The 20,711-nt window shown below is 39.2% G+C and overlaps 1 protein-coding gene across 10 annotated transcripts in view; it reads left to right on the plus strand.

The window, feature by feature from the left end:
* Nucleotides 1-20,711, plus strand: part of WASHC2C (WASH complex subunit 2C) — a 55,729-nt gene that overhangs the window by 19,666 nt on the left and 15,352 nt on the right. For all 10 annotated transcript variants that reach the window (XM_007478068.3, XM_056797468.1, XM_016424898.2 and 7 more), the window contains exons 16-21: nt 1,126-1,218; nt 7,982-8,092; nt 9,125-9,253; nt 12,271-12,437; nt 15,232-15,337; nt 18,774-18,920. In XM_007478068.3, the coding sequence (XP_007478130.1) occupies nt 1,126-1,218; nt 7,982-8,092; nt 9,125-9,253; nt 12,271-12,437; nt 15,232-15,337; nt 18,774-18,920 (753 nt within the window). The remainder of the gene's footprint in view (nt 1-1,125; nt 1,219-7,981; nt 8,093-9,124; nt 9,254-12,270; nt 12,438-15,231; nt 15,338-18,773; nt 18,921-20,711) is intronic.

Genomic DNA, 20,711 nt, shown 5'->3' on the forward strand with positions numbered 1-20,711 from the left:
AATCACCTTTCATATTTAGGATTCCAAATACCCTAGGATCTGACCATCTGTTAATCCGTGCTGAATTTCTATTCCTTTTTGATGTCTGCACCATGTGTACTTTGGAGAAAGCCCATTACTCAGGGACACATAGCCTATCAATGTGTTGGGTTTTGCTCTTCATGAAGTAACAACAAAATTTTAGAAGTTGATCTGTTAAAGTCTAAGCTTGGCATTTTTCTTTTCCCCCCTCCTAATCCTTCCTTTATAACATTGCTTTGTCCCACTGTAGAAAAGAAAATGGTAATTAATGATTTATTCATAATAAAACTTCCACATGTACTTTGACTTAGAAAGGTACATGTTCACATTACTTGACCTATTTTGAAATCACGTGGTAACATTCTTTCTACCTAATGCTTGTGGAAAAGAGCATTATGCTAAAATTCTGCTTTGGCTTCAGAGATATTTGGCATTAGCAGTTGGTGGGCAATTTAAAATCTTTAACTTCAGAAAGTCCAGGCCAAACTGGACAGATTCACAGTGCCACACAGTTCAGGAGCTATTGCTTCCCAAAAGGTAAAGTCAGTCCCAGCCCTTGAAAATAGGTTTTTGTAGAGTTCAATCCTGATGATTCCCCCTGCCTCCCCCATTTTAAATGTGCATACATTCAGATTTCAGTTTTTTAAAACAATGCAACTAAGCTTCTTTTAAGCAGTTTTATATGTAATCCTCTCAGGTTATTTCCTCTTTTGAGAAAGATAACTGGTGCAGTGGATAGAGTGATAGAGCTGGAGTTAAGACCTGGGTTTAAATTTGGCCTCAGACACTAGTTGTATGACCCTGTAAAAGTCACTTAACTTCTGCCTGCTTCAGTTTCCTCAACTGTAAAATGGGGGTAATAAAAGCACCTATTCCCAAGGTTCTTTCCTCAGGATTGTTACAAGAATCAAATATATGTAAAGCACTGTGTCTGGTATATAATAGATGCTATATATAAATGTTAGTGGTTGTAATCATTATTCCATCTTAATTTTTAAGAAATCAGGTGTCATTTCTGGATATTAATACCAAATAGGTGTTCTTTTAATGAAGGTCTTGTGTCAAAAATGGTCCCCTCAGTTTTTGTGTTTTGTTTTTACAAAGGTCATGCCACCTTCCAGCAAAAATCTCAAAGCCTCTTCAGAAGCAATTTCCAAAATACAAAAAGGTTTATTCTCAGATGAGGAAGACTCAGAGGTGAGATATTTGTTTATTTTTGGATGTTCTTTCCCCCCTGAAACTAGATCATGTTTACTAGCTTGAGTTAGTGAGAGATTTGGAAAAAACTTTTATCTGGTCATTTTCACTAGAGACACCTTTTGCCCCTACCCCTTATGACAGTCTGTGCAAGTAACTGATGTCATTTGATTATCTGGTATGTATTACTGTTTAGTCCCATCCTAGAAGCTTTTGCAGTGACAGCTTGAATATCAGGGCCATCAGTGCAATGTCTGGTGCAGCTTCTGGGACATCTGTGTCCAGCTCTCATGCCTATGGTACACAATGCTGGCCCTTCAGCAATAACTAGCCTTCCTTGGTAATGGGCTTCTGGAGCCAAGGATGGTGGCTTTCTGGAAGGACTTGTTGGATTTGTTTCTAATCATACAATAAGAGGCATTAAAGGAAAGATCCAAGAGAATGTATTTATGAAGAGAAAAGTTGGCAGCACAAGAGGCTCCAGAACTCTCTTCCCTTGTTGCCATGTTTTGACACCTCAGAGCAAGACCTTTTGAGGGAACTAACAGAGCTTTTCTATTCAGTGGTCACCTTTATAGAATGCAAACCCCTGGGAATAGTCATTACATGATCATGTAACATAAATAATCTCTCAGAATTTTCTCAGCTGCCATCCTTTTAGCCAAGCAAGACCCACCCCCAGCAACTGCCCAGATCCTTCACTTTCCTCATATACTTGGTCTAGCACCTTTGTCAGGCTTGGGGTTGACTTCCAGAATTAATTGTCCAGTTGTTCCTCCTCTTGACTGGGGACTATAATACAATTGCAGTATGCTGTTGCTTAACTTCTATTGAGCCTTCCTGAAGCAATCCCCTTTCATGCTTCTCCTTTCCATTTCCTCAGCCTCTACATGAGAACGTATCTTCCTGGTAGACTGTGCTGAGCTTTCTGTTCCTTTGGAAGAAGGTATTAATTAATAGGCCAACAGAATGGTATTTTAGTTGTGAGTCATAACCCACCAAGTCCCAGGGGTTGATGTCTAGGGGATTGTATTTACTTCCTTGTGTTAAGAGCTCTAGTTTATTTTACTCCTTAACATATTCTTGAGTATTATTACTACTGCCATTCCTTTAGTTCTTCTGGATTACCAAATATTTCCAAAGATGATCTGCTTTTGGTCTTAACTCTTTTTCTGTCATATTTAGGTTGGTAGTTTGATTTAACCAGTTTATACCTATGTTCTCCATTTCCATTTCAAAACCCTCCTGACCAGATCCTCAGGTCACTGAGCACAGTATCTACCTGTCCCTCATTCCCTACATTCTCTTGCTCTTTAGAAACCTCTGAAATCTGAATCCCATTCTTCAACACAGGCTTCCTATCTAGCAGGTCCAGCCGTGTCACCTCTCCAGCTCACACTCCCCTGGCTCACAAGATTAAATATAAAAGGCTTCTTCTGTTGGCCTAGGAGGCTCTGCACTACCTGACCCTTCCCTCATTTCAGTCCTTTTACTTGACTACCACATGCTAGATGACCCAACCACACTAGGTTTCTGGCTCTTCTATTTCCAGACTCCATCCTTTCCACTGGCTAACCCACTGCTATCCCTCCTCACCTCTCTCTCTTGGCTTCTTTGGATTCCTTCAGATTTAGCTCAGATCCTACCTTAGGCTCTGCCTACCTCTGAGGTTAACACCACTACAACTCTAGATAGCAGGTATGTAGTTGTCATTTGCACATTGTCTTCCCCATCAGAATCTCCCTAAGTCTAAGGACTTAGGATCCCCATGTGATCTCCCTAAGTCTAAGGACTCTTGGGCTTTGTTTGTACCTTCAGTATCAATTGCTCCACTGAAGGTTTTCTGTTTCTGGCATGAGAATTCATAACCAATAACAATAAGGGACTATGTTTCCATGGAAACATAATTTGTCCCAATAAGCCTCACTAGAAATGGGTAGTAATGGTTATATCGGGACAGATGTCAAGAAGCTCTCTTAGTCACATCCTGGGTACCCACCTCAGGAAGACAGTATGTTTGTCATTGTGTTCATATGTCCAGGACACACAAACACACATACATTTTATTCAGAGACAATGTTACTTAATACTAACTGAGATACAAACATGTTGCACTTCCTGTTGGATACAGAAATGGTTTCTTTGCCCTTTGAACTTTCTAAGCCTGAGCACCCCAGTTCTTACTGGCTCTTGCTGTTGAGTGCTATCAGCAATCCCCACTGTTGGCAACACTTGGATCCTCTCTGGAGCAGACTGAAGAAGGAAAGGAGGAAAAACCCTCTTGTTAAGGTGATTTTCAGGGAATACTTAGGAGATTCCTACATTAGAGAGTCTTCTGTGGAAATTCCATTTCCAGACTTTTCCTCCTCACTCTTCTTTTCTGACCTGGTTATCAGAAACACTCTACTTATGTCTTACTTCTTTGTTATGCCACCTTCATTTTGGAAACACTATCATGTGTTTTAGATCTTAAGTGATTGAAAATATTTCCCGAGTTCCACAGCACAGATAGCTATGTGAGACACTACAAAGACAAATAAGACGTGCTTCCTGCCCCAAAGGAGGATACAGTCTAGATACATGTACACAAATAAATAGAATATAGAATCTTAAGTGCATATAAAAACACAAAGAAGGAAAGCTCATTTCTAACATGGGAAATAGAATGAGGAAGGCTATAGAGAATAAGTGTATTTTGTCCTGAGCCATGATAGAAGTGTAGAATTTCAGCAGGGGGAGGGCTAGAGGTTCCAAGCATCTAGAATGGTGTGAAGAAGAGACCAAAGGTCATGTTATGTTTTCTTTTTGGTGTCTAATTTATTTTGCCTGGAAAATAATGACTACAAGGGACAGGAATAATGCTAGATAAGTTTGGGAAGATGAGGGAGGATATCAGTACTATGCTTAGGGAAACCACATGAAGGATAGATGAAATCGGAGAGAGATTAGAGGGAGGAAGATTAGTCTGGAGGCTATTACTATTGTCCAGGCAGTGAATTAATAAAAGAATGAAAGGCTTAAGTACTCCCTGTGCCCTCAATAGGCATACAAAAAGAAAAATGAGGCAGGTCTTGTTCTTAGGGATCTCATATTCTTGAGGGCAGACAACACATAGAGGAGCCATTAACTTCATAAATCCAGTAAAAAGAGGTGCAGCTAGGTGACTCATTGAATTGAGAGCCAGGCCCAGAGACAGTAGGAGGTCCTGGTTTCAAATTTGGCCTCAGACACTTCCTAGCTATGTGACCTAGCAAGTCACTTTAACCCCCATTACCTAGCCCTTAGCACTCTTCTGCCTTGGAACCAATACACAGGATTGATTCCAAGATGGAAGGTAAGGGCTTTTAGAAAAAGGAAAAAGGGCCCAGGGTCCCAAGACTACAGTGGTAGCCTGCCACCTTTAACTATTCCCAATGATAAAGTCATATCTTTTTCTAATGTTGAACCATGTGACAGGTTCACAGCCAAGGACTTTGGTTGAGAGAATGTTCTTTTCCAAGTCTTAAGATGCTATGACTACAAAAATTAATGAATAGCTTAACTGCTAAGTTAGTCAGAGTAGAAAAGAGGAAATAAAAGTGGGATGTGTATTTGTTCATAGAAACTGATTAAATATAGGAGGGAGAAGTCAAAGATGGTTTCAAACCGTCTAACCATAGTTAGAAAAATGAAAGGGGTGGGGGTGCCATTGACAGAAATAGGGAAGTCAAGTAAAAGTTCTTGGAGAGAGATACTTAAGTTCATTTGTGGGGAACATGTTCAATATAAGATGCTGGTAAGACAGCTAAATGTGTCCATCCATTAGGCATCTGGAAATTGCAATACTGTAGAGAGAACTTAAAGAAAGACTGATGCTAGCTAGAGAGTCTAAAATAAGGTCTGGAGTTTGGGGTTTTTTTTTAAAATAGGAATAAATTAACAAGTCCTACATTTGATGAGGATAGATCCAAAGCAAAGAAATAGTCCTAGGTGGCCTTATAAAATCTTTTCTTTTGCTCAATAAATGTGCCATCTGCATTTAGGTTTCTCCCTCCAGGGCACTGTTGCCCTAATTATGTTTCTAGTACATGTCATTCATGGACCTTAATGGCTGTTTCTATACTATAGCTTTCCTTTTATAGCTATTTGGAAATTGTTTAACATCTTTCTGACAATGATTAATAATCCAGCATATCTTCACTTAATTCAAGGTATCTCCAAATTCTCAAAATAGCTTTAATTCACTTTAATTTTTAAACCAACTTAACCCTTTAAGGAGGACCTAAGTTGTTATACTGAATATGAATTAATATAATTCCACTTAGTTTGATAATCATTACTCTGATCTTTAATTTTCTGTAATTCATTTTGTTCAAAGCTTTTATTTTTCTTTTTAGTCTATCATTTAGGTAAATTTAAACATTCCCTTTTAACAGCAATATTTCATAAAGTCAGGCAATTCAGTTCACTCTCTGGTCCCCAGGTCCTGTTTCTATCAAATGAAGGATTTGTGGTAAATCCACCATAGAGAATGCACCCATTGCCACCTGGCCTTCAGTCAGTCATCAAGCATCCATTAAAGGCTCATTTGTGGCCAGGCATCATGAGATCATTAGCCAAAGAGGAGCTTTAATGAAGAAGTATTTCATTCTGCCCAACCCTGTCAAATGAGCACAGGGGCATGCACCTTATTAGTCATGTGTTTATAAAGATGTGGGCTAATGGGAAATTGTTCCCTTCTCGTGCCTTCTCCAAGAATCACCTCATGTGCATTTAGTTTATTTTCATCAACATTTTATGGAGACAGGAAGATAGGTTTATTCAGTTTGATAAGTGTTATTAAGTGCCTCCTATTAAGATACAGACACAGCCTCTGCCCTTAAAGAGCTTATATTCTTCAGGAGGAGAAGATGAGCACACCTAAGGACTTGAACCTGTGGTTTCATTAGTTGGGAGATGAAGTCCCTTATCCAACATGTGTTGGAAGGTATTCTTCATTTATATCTTAGAAGAGAGTTCTCTGGGGATTCTGAAGAACATCAGCCCAACAACTCACAATAGTTCCTGAGGGCATGAGTGGTTCAATAATATACCCAGGACCATGTAGCCATTGGATATCAGAAGCAGGCTTTGAACCCAGGTCTCCTTCACTCCTGCTCCCCGATTCCTCCCACAGATAAGTCAGGTCATAGGGTTATGGGTCCATACACAGATTGGTGAATAGAAAAGCAGCACATAGTAATTTGTGTGAGAAAGAAAGTGCTTTGCAACAACCAAGAAAGGCCTCATGATGGTATTGGCAGTTGTGCCAATCCTTTTACGAGCAAAGGATTCCAAGAGATGGTGATGAGGAGAGGCCATTCATTCCAGGCATGAGCTAGGACCTGTGGATCCTTGTATACAGAGAGGAGCTGCACCAAAGGGCAAACATGTGAAGTACTGTATGAATTAAATTGGAAAGATAGGGTGGAACCAGATTGTGAATACTTCCAGGATAAACAGGAGAGTGTATTTCCTTCTAGAGGCAATAAAGATTGATAGTTTGTAAGTCTGTCAGTTTTTGTGATTGGAGGTGTAATGAAAAAATAAGATCTGAATTTTTCCCACACCTTTGATACCTTTCCCTTTTTTAGATCCTTAATTCCTTGGTACTCTCAAAATGGTCTCACCTTTCTCACAGGCCTCTTCATTGTGTCCTTGGATCTAATCCCTCAGTTTTTCCTCTCATCTTCTGCAGTACTCTTTCAAATTCCTTGTACAGCTCATAGAAACATAGATCTATAGCTAGTAGGCATCTCAGGAGCTTTCCAGCTCCCTCTCTTTCTTTACAAATGAGAAAACTGAGGCTTAGCCAGATTGAGTGATTTGCACAAAGTCCTACAAGTAGAACTCATCAGAAGTAGAATTTTTATCCAGGTTCTGTGACTCCTTCAGAACCTGTACTCATTCTGAAACATCTCTCTGCTTCCAGAGGGAGCTTTATAACCTTTCCTTTTTTCCTTTATTACTTATCTTTCTGGTTTCATATTTAAATAGACTGGAGATGATTTTGTGGCACTTACTGAGCTTTTTTTAAAGTTGTTTTTCCTCCATTGCTTCTCACTGGGCTAGGAGGCAATACTATTTAGGATCTTTTACTGTCCTTTTCCATAAGATTTCATGATTGACTTTCTATTTTAAATTGATGCTGCTCTTGACTACCATATTTATCCATGTGACAAGGAGAATAGGTGTTCCCTGGATGAAGTGACTTCTCTGTTCTTTGTGTTCTCCTGTTTTGGTCCCCTTGTTATAGCACTTGATTTGCATTAGTTAAGTCTTTTTTAGGAAATTGTTACAATAGATATAAATATCTGTACCTTTCTCCATTTTCAATTTTTCACTATCATTAGTTTGTTTAAACTGGTCTTCAGAAAGCAAGCATAGGGGGCAGCTGGGTAGCTCAGTGGATTGAGAGCCAGGCCTAGAGATGGGAGATCCTAGGTTCAAATCTGGCCTCAGCCACTTCCTAGCTGTGTGACCCTGGGCAAGTCACTTAACCCCCATTGCCTAGCCCTTACTGCTCTTCTGCCTTGGAGCCAATACACAGTATTGACTCCAAGATGGAAGGTAAGGGTTTAAAGAAAGAAAGAAAGCATAGTTTTTGCCCAGATTTTATGTACAGCCTTTCCAGAGCAATACATTGGGCCTGAATATTGCTATATATAACAAGACAAAATCATTGTTTTCAATTGCTTGTCTTATTTTGCTATTCTTCATAACTTTTTGTTGTTGTTCCAACAAGGACTTGTTCTCTTCAGCTCAGAATGTGAATAAGACAAAAGCTGTACCTCCCCATTCCAGCAAACTCAACACAAAGAAATCACTTTCTCTTTTCGATGATGATGATGAAGAGGTAAAATGTTGGTATCTTTCAGATACCAATTAGAGAATTAAAATTTCATGGGGTGGAGGAAAGAGGGCAAGCCTTACAGCTGTTTTTAGGAATATATGGAAGAAATATTGATATTTGAGGATCATGTAGTATGGACATTTCTATTTCTGCTTTAAGGAATCCTTGCTTTATTGATTCTAAGGTAGAAGAGTGGTGTAAGAGGTAGGCAGTGGGGGAGGTGTTAAGTCACACATATAGGAAGTGTCTGAGGCTAGATTTGAACCCAGGACCTCTCATCTCTAGCCCTGACCCTCTATCCATTTAGCTGCCTTTAAGATATTCTTATGCAAGTGTTTGGATTGCTTGTTTTTGTTTTAGAGATTTCACCAAAAAATATCCACACAGAAAATATCCCTTACTTTGAAGGATGTAATTTTATTCATACTGGATGATTTTTAGAATGTTTTTTAAAAAATCTATTATTAATAATAGAGAAGACTTAAAGGTAAAGACTTTTCCCCTCATCTTGACCTGTTCTCATCTAAAGAATGTGCATATTCCATGCAGAGAAAGAGAAAAGCCTTTATTTTGTCCCTACCCTACTTTTTCTCTTGCCCGGTTTTAAACCTGAGAAAATGGGAAAGGAATCATCTGCCTCTGAAAGCCACATTCTCAGCTCTTTGTGGTGACTCACTAGAGAGCCTTTATACTATAGAGTTTTGAGCTATATGCAGTTAGAACTCCTAAGAACACCAAAATCATGTTGCTCCATTTATTGAGGAAATCGTCTTTCTTTCCAGTTGTCCGTCCCGTGTTAGTCCCTTTCCATGGTGATAGAATTGAGCTCAGAGTATATTGTGGCAGAAATGTGATAAAGGAAAAGCATTGTTTTGCTAACTAGTGATTTTTGAAAGGTGTCCATTGTTCTCAGTTGCTTGCCAGGTTGACTTACTGGGCTAATTCATTTCCTAATATGTTAGCAAAAGAACATTGTCTTGATTTCTGACTATCCTGGTTTGGTTTACTCAACCCTTTGGGGAATTTTTCTTTTAGGAGAATCTTTTTGGGGATATTCCTACTAAGAAACAATCATCATCTGTGCCTAAGCCAGCTCAAGAGAAAGCAAAGTCTTCTGAACCACACAAAAAAGCATCCGGCTTACTGTTCAGCAGTGATGACGAGGTACAGTTGCCATCTTGAATGAATATGCTTCTTCAAAGCCTATTTCAGGCAAAGGGGTGGGCTGTCTCCTGTACTGGGAATACAAATAGAGTAGTAAGACAATGTCTGCTCTCAAGGAGCTCACATTCTAATGGGCGAAACAACATCTCAATGCCAGATTGTCATAATGTCCTAAATATTATTTTTTCTAGTTCAAACATATATTTCAGTTCTTAGAACCCTTGAAGTTTATTTGTCAAGCAAGAATGTCCAAAACTCTTTTGAGATACACTTAATGCATGCAAAAAGCATTCTTTGAGGATCTTAAGGTAATCTTGCCCTAATACTTTGCAAGCTAGTAAACATGTATCAAATGTAACAACAGCATGATTTACATAATGTTTATGTGACTGTTGTTTTGATCCCACTGAATAATTACCTTCTGAACAGGATTCAGTAGGAGAACTTTTCCTTTAACCTATATATAGACCCAGATATGGTAGCAGAAAAGGCACATTTGTTGGCCTCTTTATTTAGGACACTGAAAATTTCTGTTTACAATGAAGCAGTCTGGCAAAACTGGCTATGAGTATGGGTAAATGCCTATTTGATTCTCCTAATTTTATAGAAAAAACTTGTTAGGGTAACTCAGATATCCTGGGTACTACTTTGTATAAAACATTTTCTTCTCACTACTTTATAAGAATGTTGTAATGATAAACTGAATATAAACACACATGTGCATACTCTCATATACACTCAGAAATACAGATAGATAGATTCAAAAGAAAATATTACAAAAGAAAAATATTATACAAGTCTTTGGTCCAATAGCATTATTTCTAGAACTCACTTAGATTAAAAGGGTACACTATAATTGCCTTTCCTCTTCATTTGACTAAACCTATCCCTGCAGCCATTTCAATTTAATTTCTTCATAGCCCTAATGCTACCTTTTTAGGGATTCTCCACAGCAGTGATCATCCAAAGGACCACCACTCTTCCAGCCAGGCTCGATACCCTGTTGTAATTCTTAACCACCCCATATATACAGTCTTTTGTCAAACCTTGTCATTTCAGTCTTTAATAGGCTAACGGAGGAAAGGAACCCCTCTTTAGAGCTGCTTTCCTCCTTTGGTGTCTACCTGCCAACATGCTCTCACCTGTGGCTCCAAAACGCTGTAGCATGCACAGCAGCCACCTCTGGTAAGGCTAAATGAGGTTGAGGAAAACTGACAGCCCTCAAACATATTGGTGAGTTGGGAGCGTGTCTACCCCAGGCATGTGAAGACCTCTCATAGTGGAAGGCACAGATGAGAATAGCTTGGTCCAACAGCCACAAAGGCAGTAGAGACAAGCCATGAAATGCTGAGAGCTCAGTCAGATGTCAAAGATGAGGTTCTCCACTGCATCCAAAGTCATCACCAGTCGTCTTGATGCTTATCTGGCCCCGTTAGAAGGTCCATTGAGGGCAGGGACCTCATTTTTGCTTTTCTTTCTTTCCTCAGCACTTAACACAGTAGTATTTACATGTTTGTTTTTTTTAAACTATGACCTTCTGTCTCAGAATTAATACTAAGTATCAAGTCCAAGACGGTGAAGGTTAAGTGATTTTCCCAGAGTTACACAGCTAGGAAGCATCAGGAGCCAGATTTGATCCTATGACTTCCTGTGTCTAGGCCTGGATTTCTATCATGTGTCATAATGGAATTAAGACTAAAAGTAATAGAAGAAGACACAGCTCTGGCTCTGAGGGAGAGATAGTGGTAAAAGGAGTCCAAAGTCATAAAAAAGATTTAAGCATGCAGAGAAGGATGCCTTAACTAAAGTAGGACTTAGAAGGCACTGGTTCTAAGCAGGGGAGTTTGGATAAGGATTATAACTTTGGTGTTCTATTTTGTTTTCTGTGAAATTAAGAAAACATTTCTTCCTTTCTGGATCTAAAATTCTGATTGTTAAAGTGATTAATATTAAGAAACAATATTAAAACTGAAGGGTTTTTAGATAAGCAATGAGAATCAGATGGGATGAGTCAAAAAGGGTTCCCTAACATTTTTTTTAATTTGCATGTAAATTACACAATTGGTTATAGATTATACAGTCTACTTTGAGAATAATTTCTAAAATGAATTATCACTTTAATGCTGAAGGTTGGCTATTGATTTTTTAAAATTCTGTATTGACCTACAACTCTTAAGTTAGAAAATTTCTCTTTTCTCTTTCCTTTCCTCTCCCACTAACAATAAAGAAGGGAAGACAGTAGTCTGACGGATCACCAGAAATCTCTCCAATTCTGAGACCACACTTTGTAAAATTAGGTACTAAAACTTCTTGCAAATCTGATCAATTTATGGAGATCAATTTACTTTAGCACTTTAAGGATTTGTCATTTTATAAAGATGAGTATTCCTACCATTGGCTCATCTATGCCTTAGACCAGTGGGGCCAAAACATGCAACCTGCAGGGCACAGTTGGCCTTCAGAACTCTGAAGTAAAGCCCAAACCAGATAAAAATATAATTGAGAAATATTTACCAAAATAAAAAATACATTAAAACATTGATTATGTGGCATTTCAAAACGAAGTCATCAAGTAGCCCTTGGGGAATCTTTATGTATGAATTAGTAGCCGACTTTTCTATCTTAGTTTGATATCCCTGGATTTTTATGAATTACTGTGACCAGAAATATTCCTCACCTAGTGATCAGCCTTCTGATGAAGAACCTCTTTGAACTTAGGTTGGTTAATCCTTGGACAGCAGATATCCTGCCCATCCCTGTGCTCATACTTAAAGCCTTTTCAACTTGGCAGAACTGGCTAAGGCTTGAGTTCCACCAGCTTCACATTTGAGAACACCAAGTCACCTCCATGACTCTTACAGGACAGAAGGAAAAGGATCTAAAAGTACAACTGCTACCTAATTTTGTTTAGTTTCCTACATACCATAACCTGAATTATCTTTGACAAGGAGAGGGGTGCAAAAGTCTTTCTAAGGTCCCTCTGGTGGTTTAAAATACCGTTTTAATTTCTTTTTCAGGACCAATGGGGTATTAGTGATTCACAGACCAGTAGGGTGCCTGACAGCAATATAAAGGAACTTAAGAAGCCTGGAACCATGCAGGATCATAAAGAGAAGGATGGGAAAAAGAGAAGTCTGTTTGAGGAAGATGATGAAGAAGATTTATTTACTGTTGCTAAAGACAGGTAATAACATTGTAGCAGCAAAGTGAACAGCTCTAGAGAGTGGCAAAGAGATTGGCTATGGATTGGCTATGGATGGTAGTGAACCTTAGGAATCGAGTTAGGAAAGTCTCTCTCAGTAGCTTGAAGGCCACAAACGTGGGGGATTTGACTTTTTTGTATCCAAAACAGCAACGCCTCTTCTTCCAGCCCCATCCTAGTCCACATCACACTTAGAGGGAAAACATGTTTGTCAATGTGCAAAATCAAGTCAGCCAGAATTTATTAAGCTCCTTCTTTGTACTAGACACTGTGCCAAATGTTGGGTGTGCTTTCCTAACACGCTGTCTTCAGAATCCAAATAGATTTTTTACAGTAGAACAGTAATCTTATTTAAGGGCAATGAATTTGTGCCAAATGTCTCGGTTTTTTTACTGTATGAGCACTAATTGTTGGTACTTTATGAAGCCTTTGTTCCATTGCTTGAGGAGTTGGGAAGAGTTTTTCATGCCAAATCCACCATTTTCATTTTGATCCTAGAGGTTACTGAGCAGGGGCATGGCATGGTCAGACCTACAGACCCCTGCTGCTGCTGGATCAGAGGAAGGAAAGACTGGAGGCAGGGAACCTAGTGAGGAAGCTCTTGCAGTTGTCCAGGCAGGAGGCAACAAGTCCCTGAATGGAGACAGTGGCTGTGTGAATAGAGAAAAGAGAAGCCTAGCAGAGCAAGATGTTCTTTTGTATTGACTTAACTTTGCATTGTTGTGTCACCTTTGGCAGAGAAATTGCAATTGCAGTTGCATAGGTGAGACATGCTTAACTTGGTGTCTCTGCAGGAGTCAGCTGCAGGGCATGGAAGGGGCCGGAAGGACAAGATCTGGCAGCCAATATTGAATGCAGGGTAGAAATAAGGAATCACGGATGGCACTGAGGTGGTGAACGGGGGGGGGGGGGGGGGGGGGGGGCCGGCCTCTGTCCAAAACAGAAACACCCAGAAGAGGGATGGGTTTGAGGGTAAAGATAAGGAGGTCTTTTTTTTACAAGCCTAGAGTTCAAGATGCCCAGTCCTACATATCCAGTAGACCGTTAGCGATGTGGTCTAGGAGCATCCAGATGATAAGGGAATCCCAAGGAAGCTGAGGAGATGGCCATCCTGTGGTGGGGAGAGGGGCTGCCAATGTCAGATGCTGCAGAGAGGAAGAAGAGATGAGGACTAGAGATGAGCCCATTGCATCTGGCACTGGGGATAGGGACAGACTCCTCAGGGGACACAGGAGTTAAGGAGTGCTGAGGTTGGTAGCCAGAGGAAGTAGGAGATAACTTTAGGAATTTGCTTATGGGAGGGAAACAATACCAGATAGAAGACAAGAACTTGAGGGAACGGCGAGGTTAAGTGAAGGCTACATAGAGATTGGAAGGAGGAGAAGGAGCCAGTAAATAGGAAAAGTCTGAAGATTGGGGAATGGGAAGGTGAGGCAAATAGGAGGAGAAGGGATGGTCTTAACAAGAAGCACCTCATCATTAAAGGCTGGAGCAAAGGAAGGGAGAGCAGAGAATGATGTGGAGAGGATGGGGCTCTACTCACAGTTATGTTTATTTATCTAAGCCAAACTCTTCTTCTGGGGGCAGCTGAGTGGCTCAGTAGATGGAGAGCCAGGCCTAGAGATGAGGTCCTGGGTTCAAATCTGGCCTCAGACACTTACTAGCTGTGTGATCTTGGGCAAGTCCCTTAACCCCCCATTGCCTAGCCCTTCTGCCTTCGAACTTAGCAAATATGCAAATAACAGAAAAGGGGGTTGTATGTGACAGTGCAAACTCCAGTTTTGTCTAATTTGTCTTTTCTGCTCTGTGCAGCTTGATTGTCTTTTGATAATATTGATGTAACATGGAGACATCTGCCCTGCTATGCCTTTGGATGTCCTTCCCCTTCATTGGATTTTTTTTTAACACTTCCCTTTTGTCTTAGAATTTATACTGAGTATTGGTTGCAAGGCAGAAGATTGGTATGGGCTAGGCCATGAGGTTAAATGAGTTGTCCAAGATCACACAGCTAGGAAATGTCTGAGGCCATATCTGACCTCTCATCTCCAAGTCTCTATCCACTAAGCTACCTAGCTGCCCCCATTAGATTCTTTTTTTTTTTAAACCCTTACCTTCTGTCTTAGAGTCAATACTGTGTATTGACTCCAAGGCAGAAGAGTGGTAAGGGCTAGGCAATGGGGGTCAAGTGACTTGCCCAGGGTCACACAGCTGGGAAGTGTCTGAGGCCAGATTTGAACCTAGGACCTCCCGTCTCTATGCCTGGCTCTCAATCCACTGAGCAATCCAGCTGCCCCCCCCCCATTAGATTCTGAATAACTTTGATAGCACCCTCATTTATCTTTGTTGCTTATCTTATTTTCCCAAAATAGTTTTTTGGTGGTGGTTTTCCCTTTCTTCTGTCATTTATCCTTTGGTTTCTTTTTCTTTTTTTTTTAAACCCTTATCTTCTGTCTTAGAAATCAATACTGAGTGTTGGTTCCAAGGCAGAAGAGTGGTATGGGCTAGGCAATGGGGGTCAAATGACTTGCCCAGGGTCACACAGCTGAGAAGTGTCTGAGGCCAGATTGGAACCTAGAATCTCCCTGCCTTTCAATCCACTGAGCTACTCAGCTGCCCCCTCTGGTTTCCTTTTGAATATTTCTTATTTTAATTTTTGTGAAATTGGTCTCAAGTGTACTAAGTGCAATTGTTATTTATCTTTCCAGAAGTTTCAACTTAGTTTTTTAATTGATTAATTAGACTGTATTACCTAGGGCTTTTGTTATTTATTTTATAGCCAGAAAAAGGCTGCTAAAGTTTCACTCCTTTTTGAAGAAGATGCTGATAGTGGTGGATCTCTGTTTGGCTCTCCTACTCCTCCATCTGATCTTTCTGCAAAAACGGTAACTTGAATCAGCTCAGATTATAACTTTCATTCTATGCTAGATGAGTTAACATTCTGCCTTATGATTAGCACCTCTGACCAGTGTTTGTAGATTGAACTTCTAAACATTTGTCATGCCTCTTTGAGGCTAGGACAGTTCCACACCCATACTCTTACCCCACAGTTAGTAAAACAGATTGATTAAAATGACATTCAAAACAGAGTATATGGGTTAGCAGATATAAACAGTGGAACCCAAATCTCAACTCTATGCACTAATTCTCTTCCTTAGGCTACACTGCCACCCTTCTAATTTACACAGTTAAAAGAACTGATCATTATCACCTGTTCATAGTTATTAGGCAGGTATCCTCATTTGTATGGTGGTATGATAACAGGAAACTTGGAGATAGATGCACAGTTTATACTGTTTTTGAGGATATCTTCTTAAAGATAAAATTCAGATCTTGAATCTTATTATTAAATAGATTATGATATAAAGATTAATGATTATGATATGAAGATGGATGAGATCCATCTTTGGAAATAACTATAAAATTTTTTTAAATAATATTTTATTTTTCCCCAGTTACATGTAAAAGCCACTCCCTTCTCTCACTTCCTACCTCACCTCCTCCCTGAGATGGTAAACAATCTAATAGAGGTTTTACATGTACAATCATGTAAAACATTTTTCTACATAAGTCATTTTGTGGAAGAGACCTCAAAAACAAAGAAGAAAATGAAATATAGTATGTTTTGGTCTGCATTCTGATTCCATCAGTTCTTTCTCTGAAGACAGATAACAGTTTTTATCACAAGTCTCTGGGATTGTTTCGTATCATTGTATTGTTGACAAAAACTAGGTCATTCACAATTGTTCATCAAAAAATATTGTTGTTACCATGTGCAGTGTTCTAACTGCTCACTTCACTTTGCATCAGCTCATGCAAGTTTTTCTGAAATCATCCTGTTCAACAATAGTATTCCATTACAATCATTTATAGCAACTTGTTCCCCAATTGATGGACAACCCTTCATTTTCCAATTTCTTTGTTACCACAAAGAGAGCTGCAGTAAATATTTTTTCTACAAAGTCCTTTTCCCTTTTAAAAAAAAAAAAACTCTTTGAGATACAGACCTAGTAGTGGTATTGCTAAATCAAAAAGTATGCACAGTTTTAGAGCCTTTGGGGCATAGTTCCAAAATGATCTCCAGAACCTTTGGATCAGATCACATTTCCACCAATGGTGCATTTCTGGGAAATACCTATAGGGACAGTAGTTCCTTTGTGGAAATGTTTTTCCAAGGACACCATCCCTTAAGCATTGTAGTTATCATGTTTTTACAAGTGAAATTACTCTCTTGTTTGGTACAGGACTACTATACGAATAAAATTGAAAAAAAAAACATATTTTAGCTCACAGAAATGACAAGGGAGTTTGCAATAAAATCCTAATGATCCTTTCAAAGGTGTTTTATGTTGAGTGCATTAACATATTCTCTGGTGCTCATAGTCCTCAAGATCTCATTTGTAAATGACAAGAAGTATCAAGCTTTGTTGATGAGAGTTAAAATAACTTTTTAAATTCTTGAGAGAAGACCAGAGAAGTTTTGAGAGATAGCTAGACAGCTGCATGTCATTCTGTAAGCATCATGATGGGTTTTTTGGAAACTTGCACACTATAAATATCAAATAAGAGATAAAATTAACTGAACTACCTATATCCATGTAATTATCACATCAAAAATATGGTATTTCTGGACACCAAAAAATAAGACCTTTTAGTATATCAAACTGTGGAGAGGGCAAAGTTTGGCTCACATAAATAAGCCTCTTTAAAAAAAAGTATTTTATAAAGGATGTTCTCCTTATTTTTAAGACTTTTATGTAGATTCACATTTTACAATATTTAAATCACTATAGTTACTAATACAATAAATAAGGTGCCTGAACACATCTTTTGCCCTAAGTTAACCACTGGGTTATATAAAAGTATAAGCTATCAGTGAATTTAAAAGCTTCCATCTAAAATATTAGGTTTCTTTTAATCACTTTAGGATTTATACATCCCTTTTTAGAGTCTTGCATCTCATTTCTGTATCAAGTTCAAATTATATCGAGTTTCAGAGTTTTCCTAATCCTAATTTCCTGTATCTTTCATTTCTTTTCCTTCTTCCCTTGCCCCCACTCCCTTCATTTCATTGAAGTGAAATTTGTTTTTTCATCTTTTACTTGACTTTCATTCTTGAAAAAGCTTTCCCAAGTCAACTGACCACATCTCCCTTTCTTATGTGATATTGAAATCACTTTAAAAGACTGATATATATTAATTTAAGGTCGCCAAGGAATTCACATATGTAATTCCTAAATGAAACACTCAAGTCAGCTGCCAAATTTTTATGGTGTTTTAATTACAACAGGAGGAAGAAAGAATTGGAGGGAGGGAGGGAGGGAGGGAGAGAGAGACAGAGACAGAGAGAGAGAAGGAAAAAGGAGAGAAAGGAAAGAAGTTTTAACCCAGAACCACTCTGGCTCAGAGCCAAAACAGGTGTTAAGGCCTTGGATAGTCAAGGCAGAGAAAGGGATCAGTCCTTATCACTCACGTGACCAATCTGAAGGAAAGCAGTCTGCAGGGCTCCTCCAACCTCAAGCACCCGCCTCAAACTGAACTCTAGCCTAGCCCTCCTCACAGGAAGTCCCAAGAACTCCAGAGTCTGTTCTCTACCTCACTTCCTGCGTCTCACATGTGCCAAAGGTGGCTCTAGTTTGACCTAGGACCGCCCAGAGGTCTGTCTTTTTTTTTGCACATGTCTGTTGAAGGCCATATTCTCAAATAATTAAATCTTGAGTTTGCTGTAGCCCTTCCTAATCTTGTTACACTGAGTAGGGTGGAGAATGTAGTTTCCAAAACCTGATTCTGTTATTCCAAGTATCTCTATTGTTATTGATCAGGATATAGCTAAATCTTCTAAAGAATGGTCTGAATAGGGTGAATTAGTTTTGAAATTCACACTTATCTCTTCCAGAATAACTTCCAAAGTCCATGTCCTTCATAGAATCTATGTATCAAAGCCACTTGCCTACTCAGGGTGTTCATTGATAAACCCATGTATTCCTTCCAGCTGCCCTGACTCCATGTGATTTCTCCCCACCCTACTACTTTCTCTTATTCTTCCAACAAAACTGAAGTAAAATCCATAAAAAATAATATCCTGAAGGAAAGTTTTGTTCTTGGGTATGTTTGATTAGGAAATAAACTCCTAAAGAATTGAATGATTTATGTTTTTCTTTGTGACTTCTACATTCTTCTTCCAAAAAGGACTTGAGGTGGCATAATGAACCACCAAACACTCAGGAGATTGGTTGAATGAATGGACTGAATGTGCCAGTCACTTAGACACCATATCTTTTGCAAGGATTTCATGTGGTATTTTTCCCCCCTTTTTGTTAGGGAAAAGAGAAAATCCCTCAGGCAATGCCCTCATTATTTAGTGATGAAGATGAAGAAGAAGCTCCATTTGGAACTGTGAAACAAGTAGATAAGAAGGCTGAATCAGCTTTGTCTGGGAGTCCTGTTGTGGACAAGCAAGAAGAAAAGGTTAGAGGTCATTTTCTCAAGTGTACAATTATTGTAATGTTTCCTATGTTTAGTCCTAGTCTTGTCTCTGTTATCTGTTTCAGGGTGTTTTCTCCTCCCATTACAATAGGGGTTCTCAATCTGAAGTGTGGGAGTCTTTTGATAACATTGCAATATAACTGGTTTCTTTTGCAAACCTATATATTTTCTCTAATGCATATATAAACATTAATCGAAAAAGAAGGGAACCATGGGTTTTAACAGAATGCCCAGGGGATCCACATTACAACAAATTTCCAAATTCCATTTTTCCTTGTTTTCTGCTAGTCTCATGTTGTTATTTTTTAACCTTATTTGGAATGTCAGTCAGAAGGGAATTTGATTTTCCATTGTAATTATTTTCCACTTTGTTCCATATTTCCATTTTTCATGTTAAACCAACAAAACATGATGTTGTTATTGTTTGGGGGGGGGTTTGTTCTTGTTGCTGCTTCATGTAAAACACCTTTTTTTTTTAAATTAAGTTTATTTATTTAATTAATTTAGAATATTTTTCCATGGTTACATGATTCACATTCTTTCTCTCCCCTCCCCCCCTTTAACCCCCACCCCCACCTGCACCCCCCGGAGCCAATGCACAATTCCACTGGGTTTTACTTGTGTCGTTGATCAAGACCTATTTCCATATTATTGAGGGTGATCATTTAAGAGTCTACATCCCCAGTCATATCCCCATCAACCCATGTGATCAACCAGTTGTCTTTATTCTGTGTCTGCTCCCACAGTTCTTCCTCTGGATAGCTTCTTTCTCATGTCCCTCAGAATTGTCTTGGGTCATTGCATTGCTGCTAGTAGAGAAGTCCATTACATTTTATTATGCCACAGTGTATCAGTCTCTGTGTACATTGTTCTTCTGGTTCAGCTGCTTTCACTCTGCATCATTTCCTAGAGGTAGTTCCAGTTCCCATGGAATTTCTCCAGTTCATTATTCCTTTGAACACAATAGTATTCCATCACTATCATATACCACAATTTGTTCAGCCATTCCTCATCGAGGACATCCCCTCGTTTTCCAATTTTTTGCCACCACAAAGAGCACATATTTTTGTGCACATATTTTTCCTTATCTCTTTGGGGTACAAACCCAGCAGTGCTATGGCTGGATCAAAGGGCAGACAGTCTTTCAGCACCCTTTGGGCATAGTTCCAAATTGCCCTCCAGAATGGTTGGATCAATTCACCACTCTACCAGCAGTACATTAGTGTCCCAATTTTGCCATATCCCCTCCCATGAAACACCTATGAACCAAATCCATGTCCCAGTTGCTATTGCCATCCAGTAAAGAGAAGTCAGTGAGTTTTCTCAGCACCTACAGGCTTTCCCCTTTGGTCCCTTCAGCACATACCACCTCCTTCCATAGATGCTGGAAGGCAGCTAGGTGGCTAAGTGGATTGAGAGTCAAGCCTAGAGACAGAAGATCCTGGATTCAAATATGGCCTCAGACACTTCCTAGCTGGATGACCTTGGGCAAGTCACTTAACCCTCATTGCCTCACCCTTACCAATCTTCTGCCTTAGAACTAATACAAAGTATTGGGAAAAGGTAAAGAAATAAAAAGAATTACAGAGGCTGTTATGGCCATACCTATAGGTTCTGATATCCTGAGACCAGGGGCAGGCTCATTCCTCACTAAGACTGGCTCCATTTCAAATCCAGGTATCCCAATATCTTAATAGGGAGTCTTGTAACTCCCATAAATAACATGTTGTGGTGCCAAATACAGGCATTGATTCATTCAGCAAGTAGATATTG

Source organism: Monodelphis domestica, chromosome 1, assembly GCF_027887165.1.
Source record: "Monodelphis domestica isolate mMonDom1 chromosome 1, mMonDom1.pri, whole genome shotgun sequence".
Classification (NCBI taxonomy): domain Eukaryota; kingdom Metazoa; phylum Chordata; class Mammalia; order Didelphimorphia; family Didelphidae; genus Monodelphis; species Monodelphis domestica.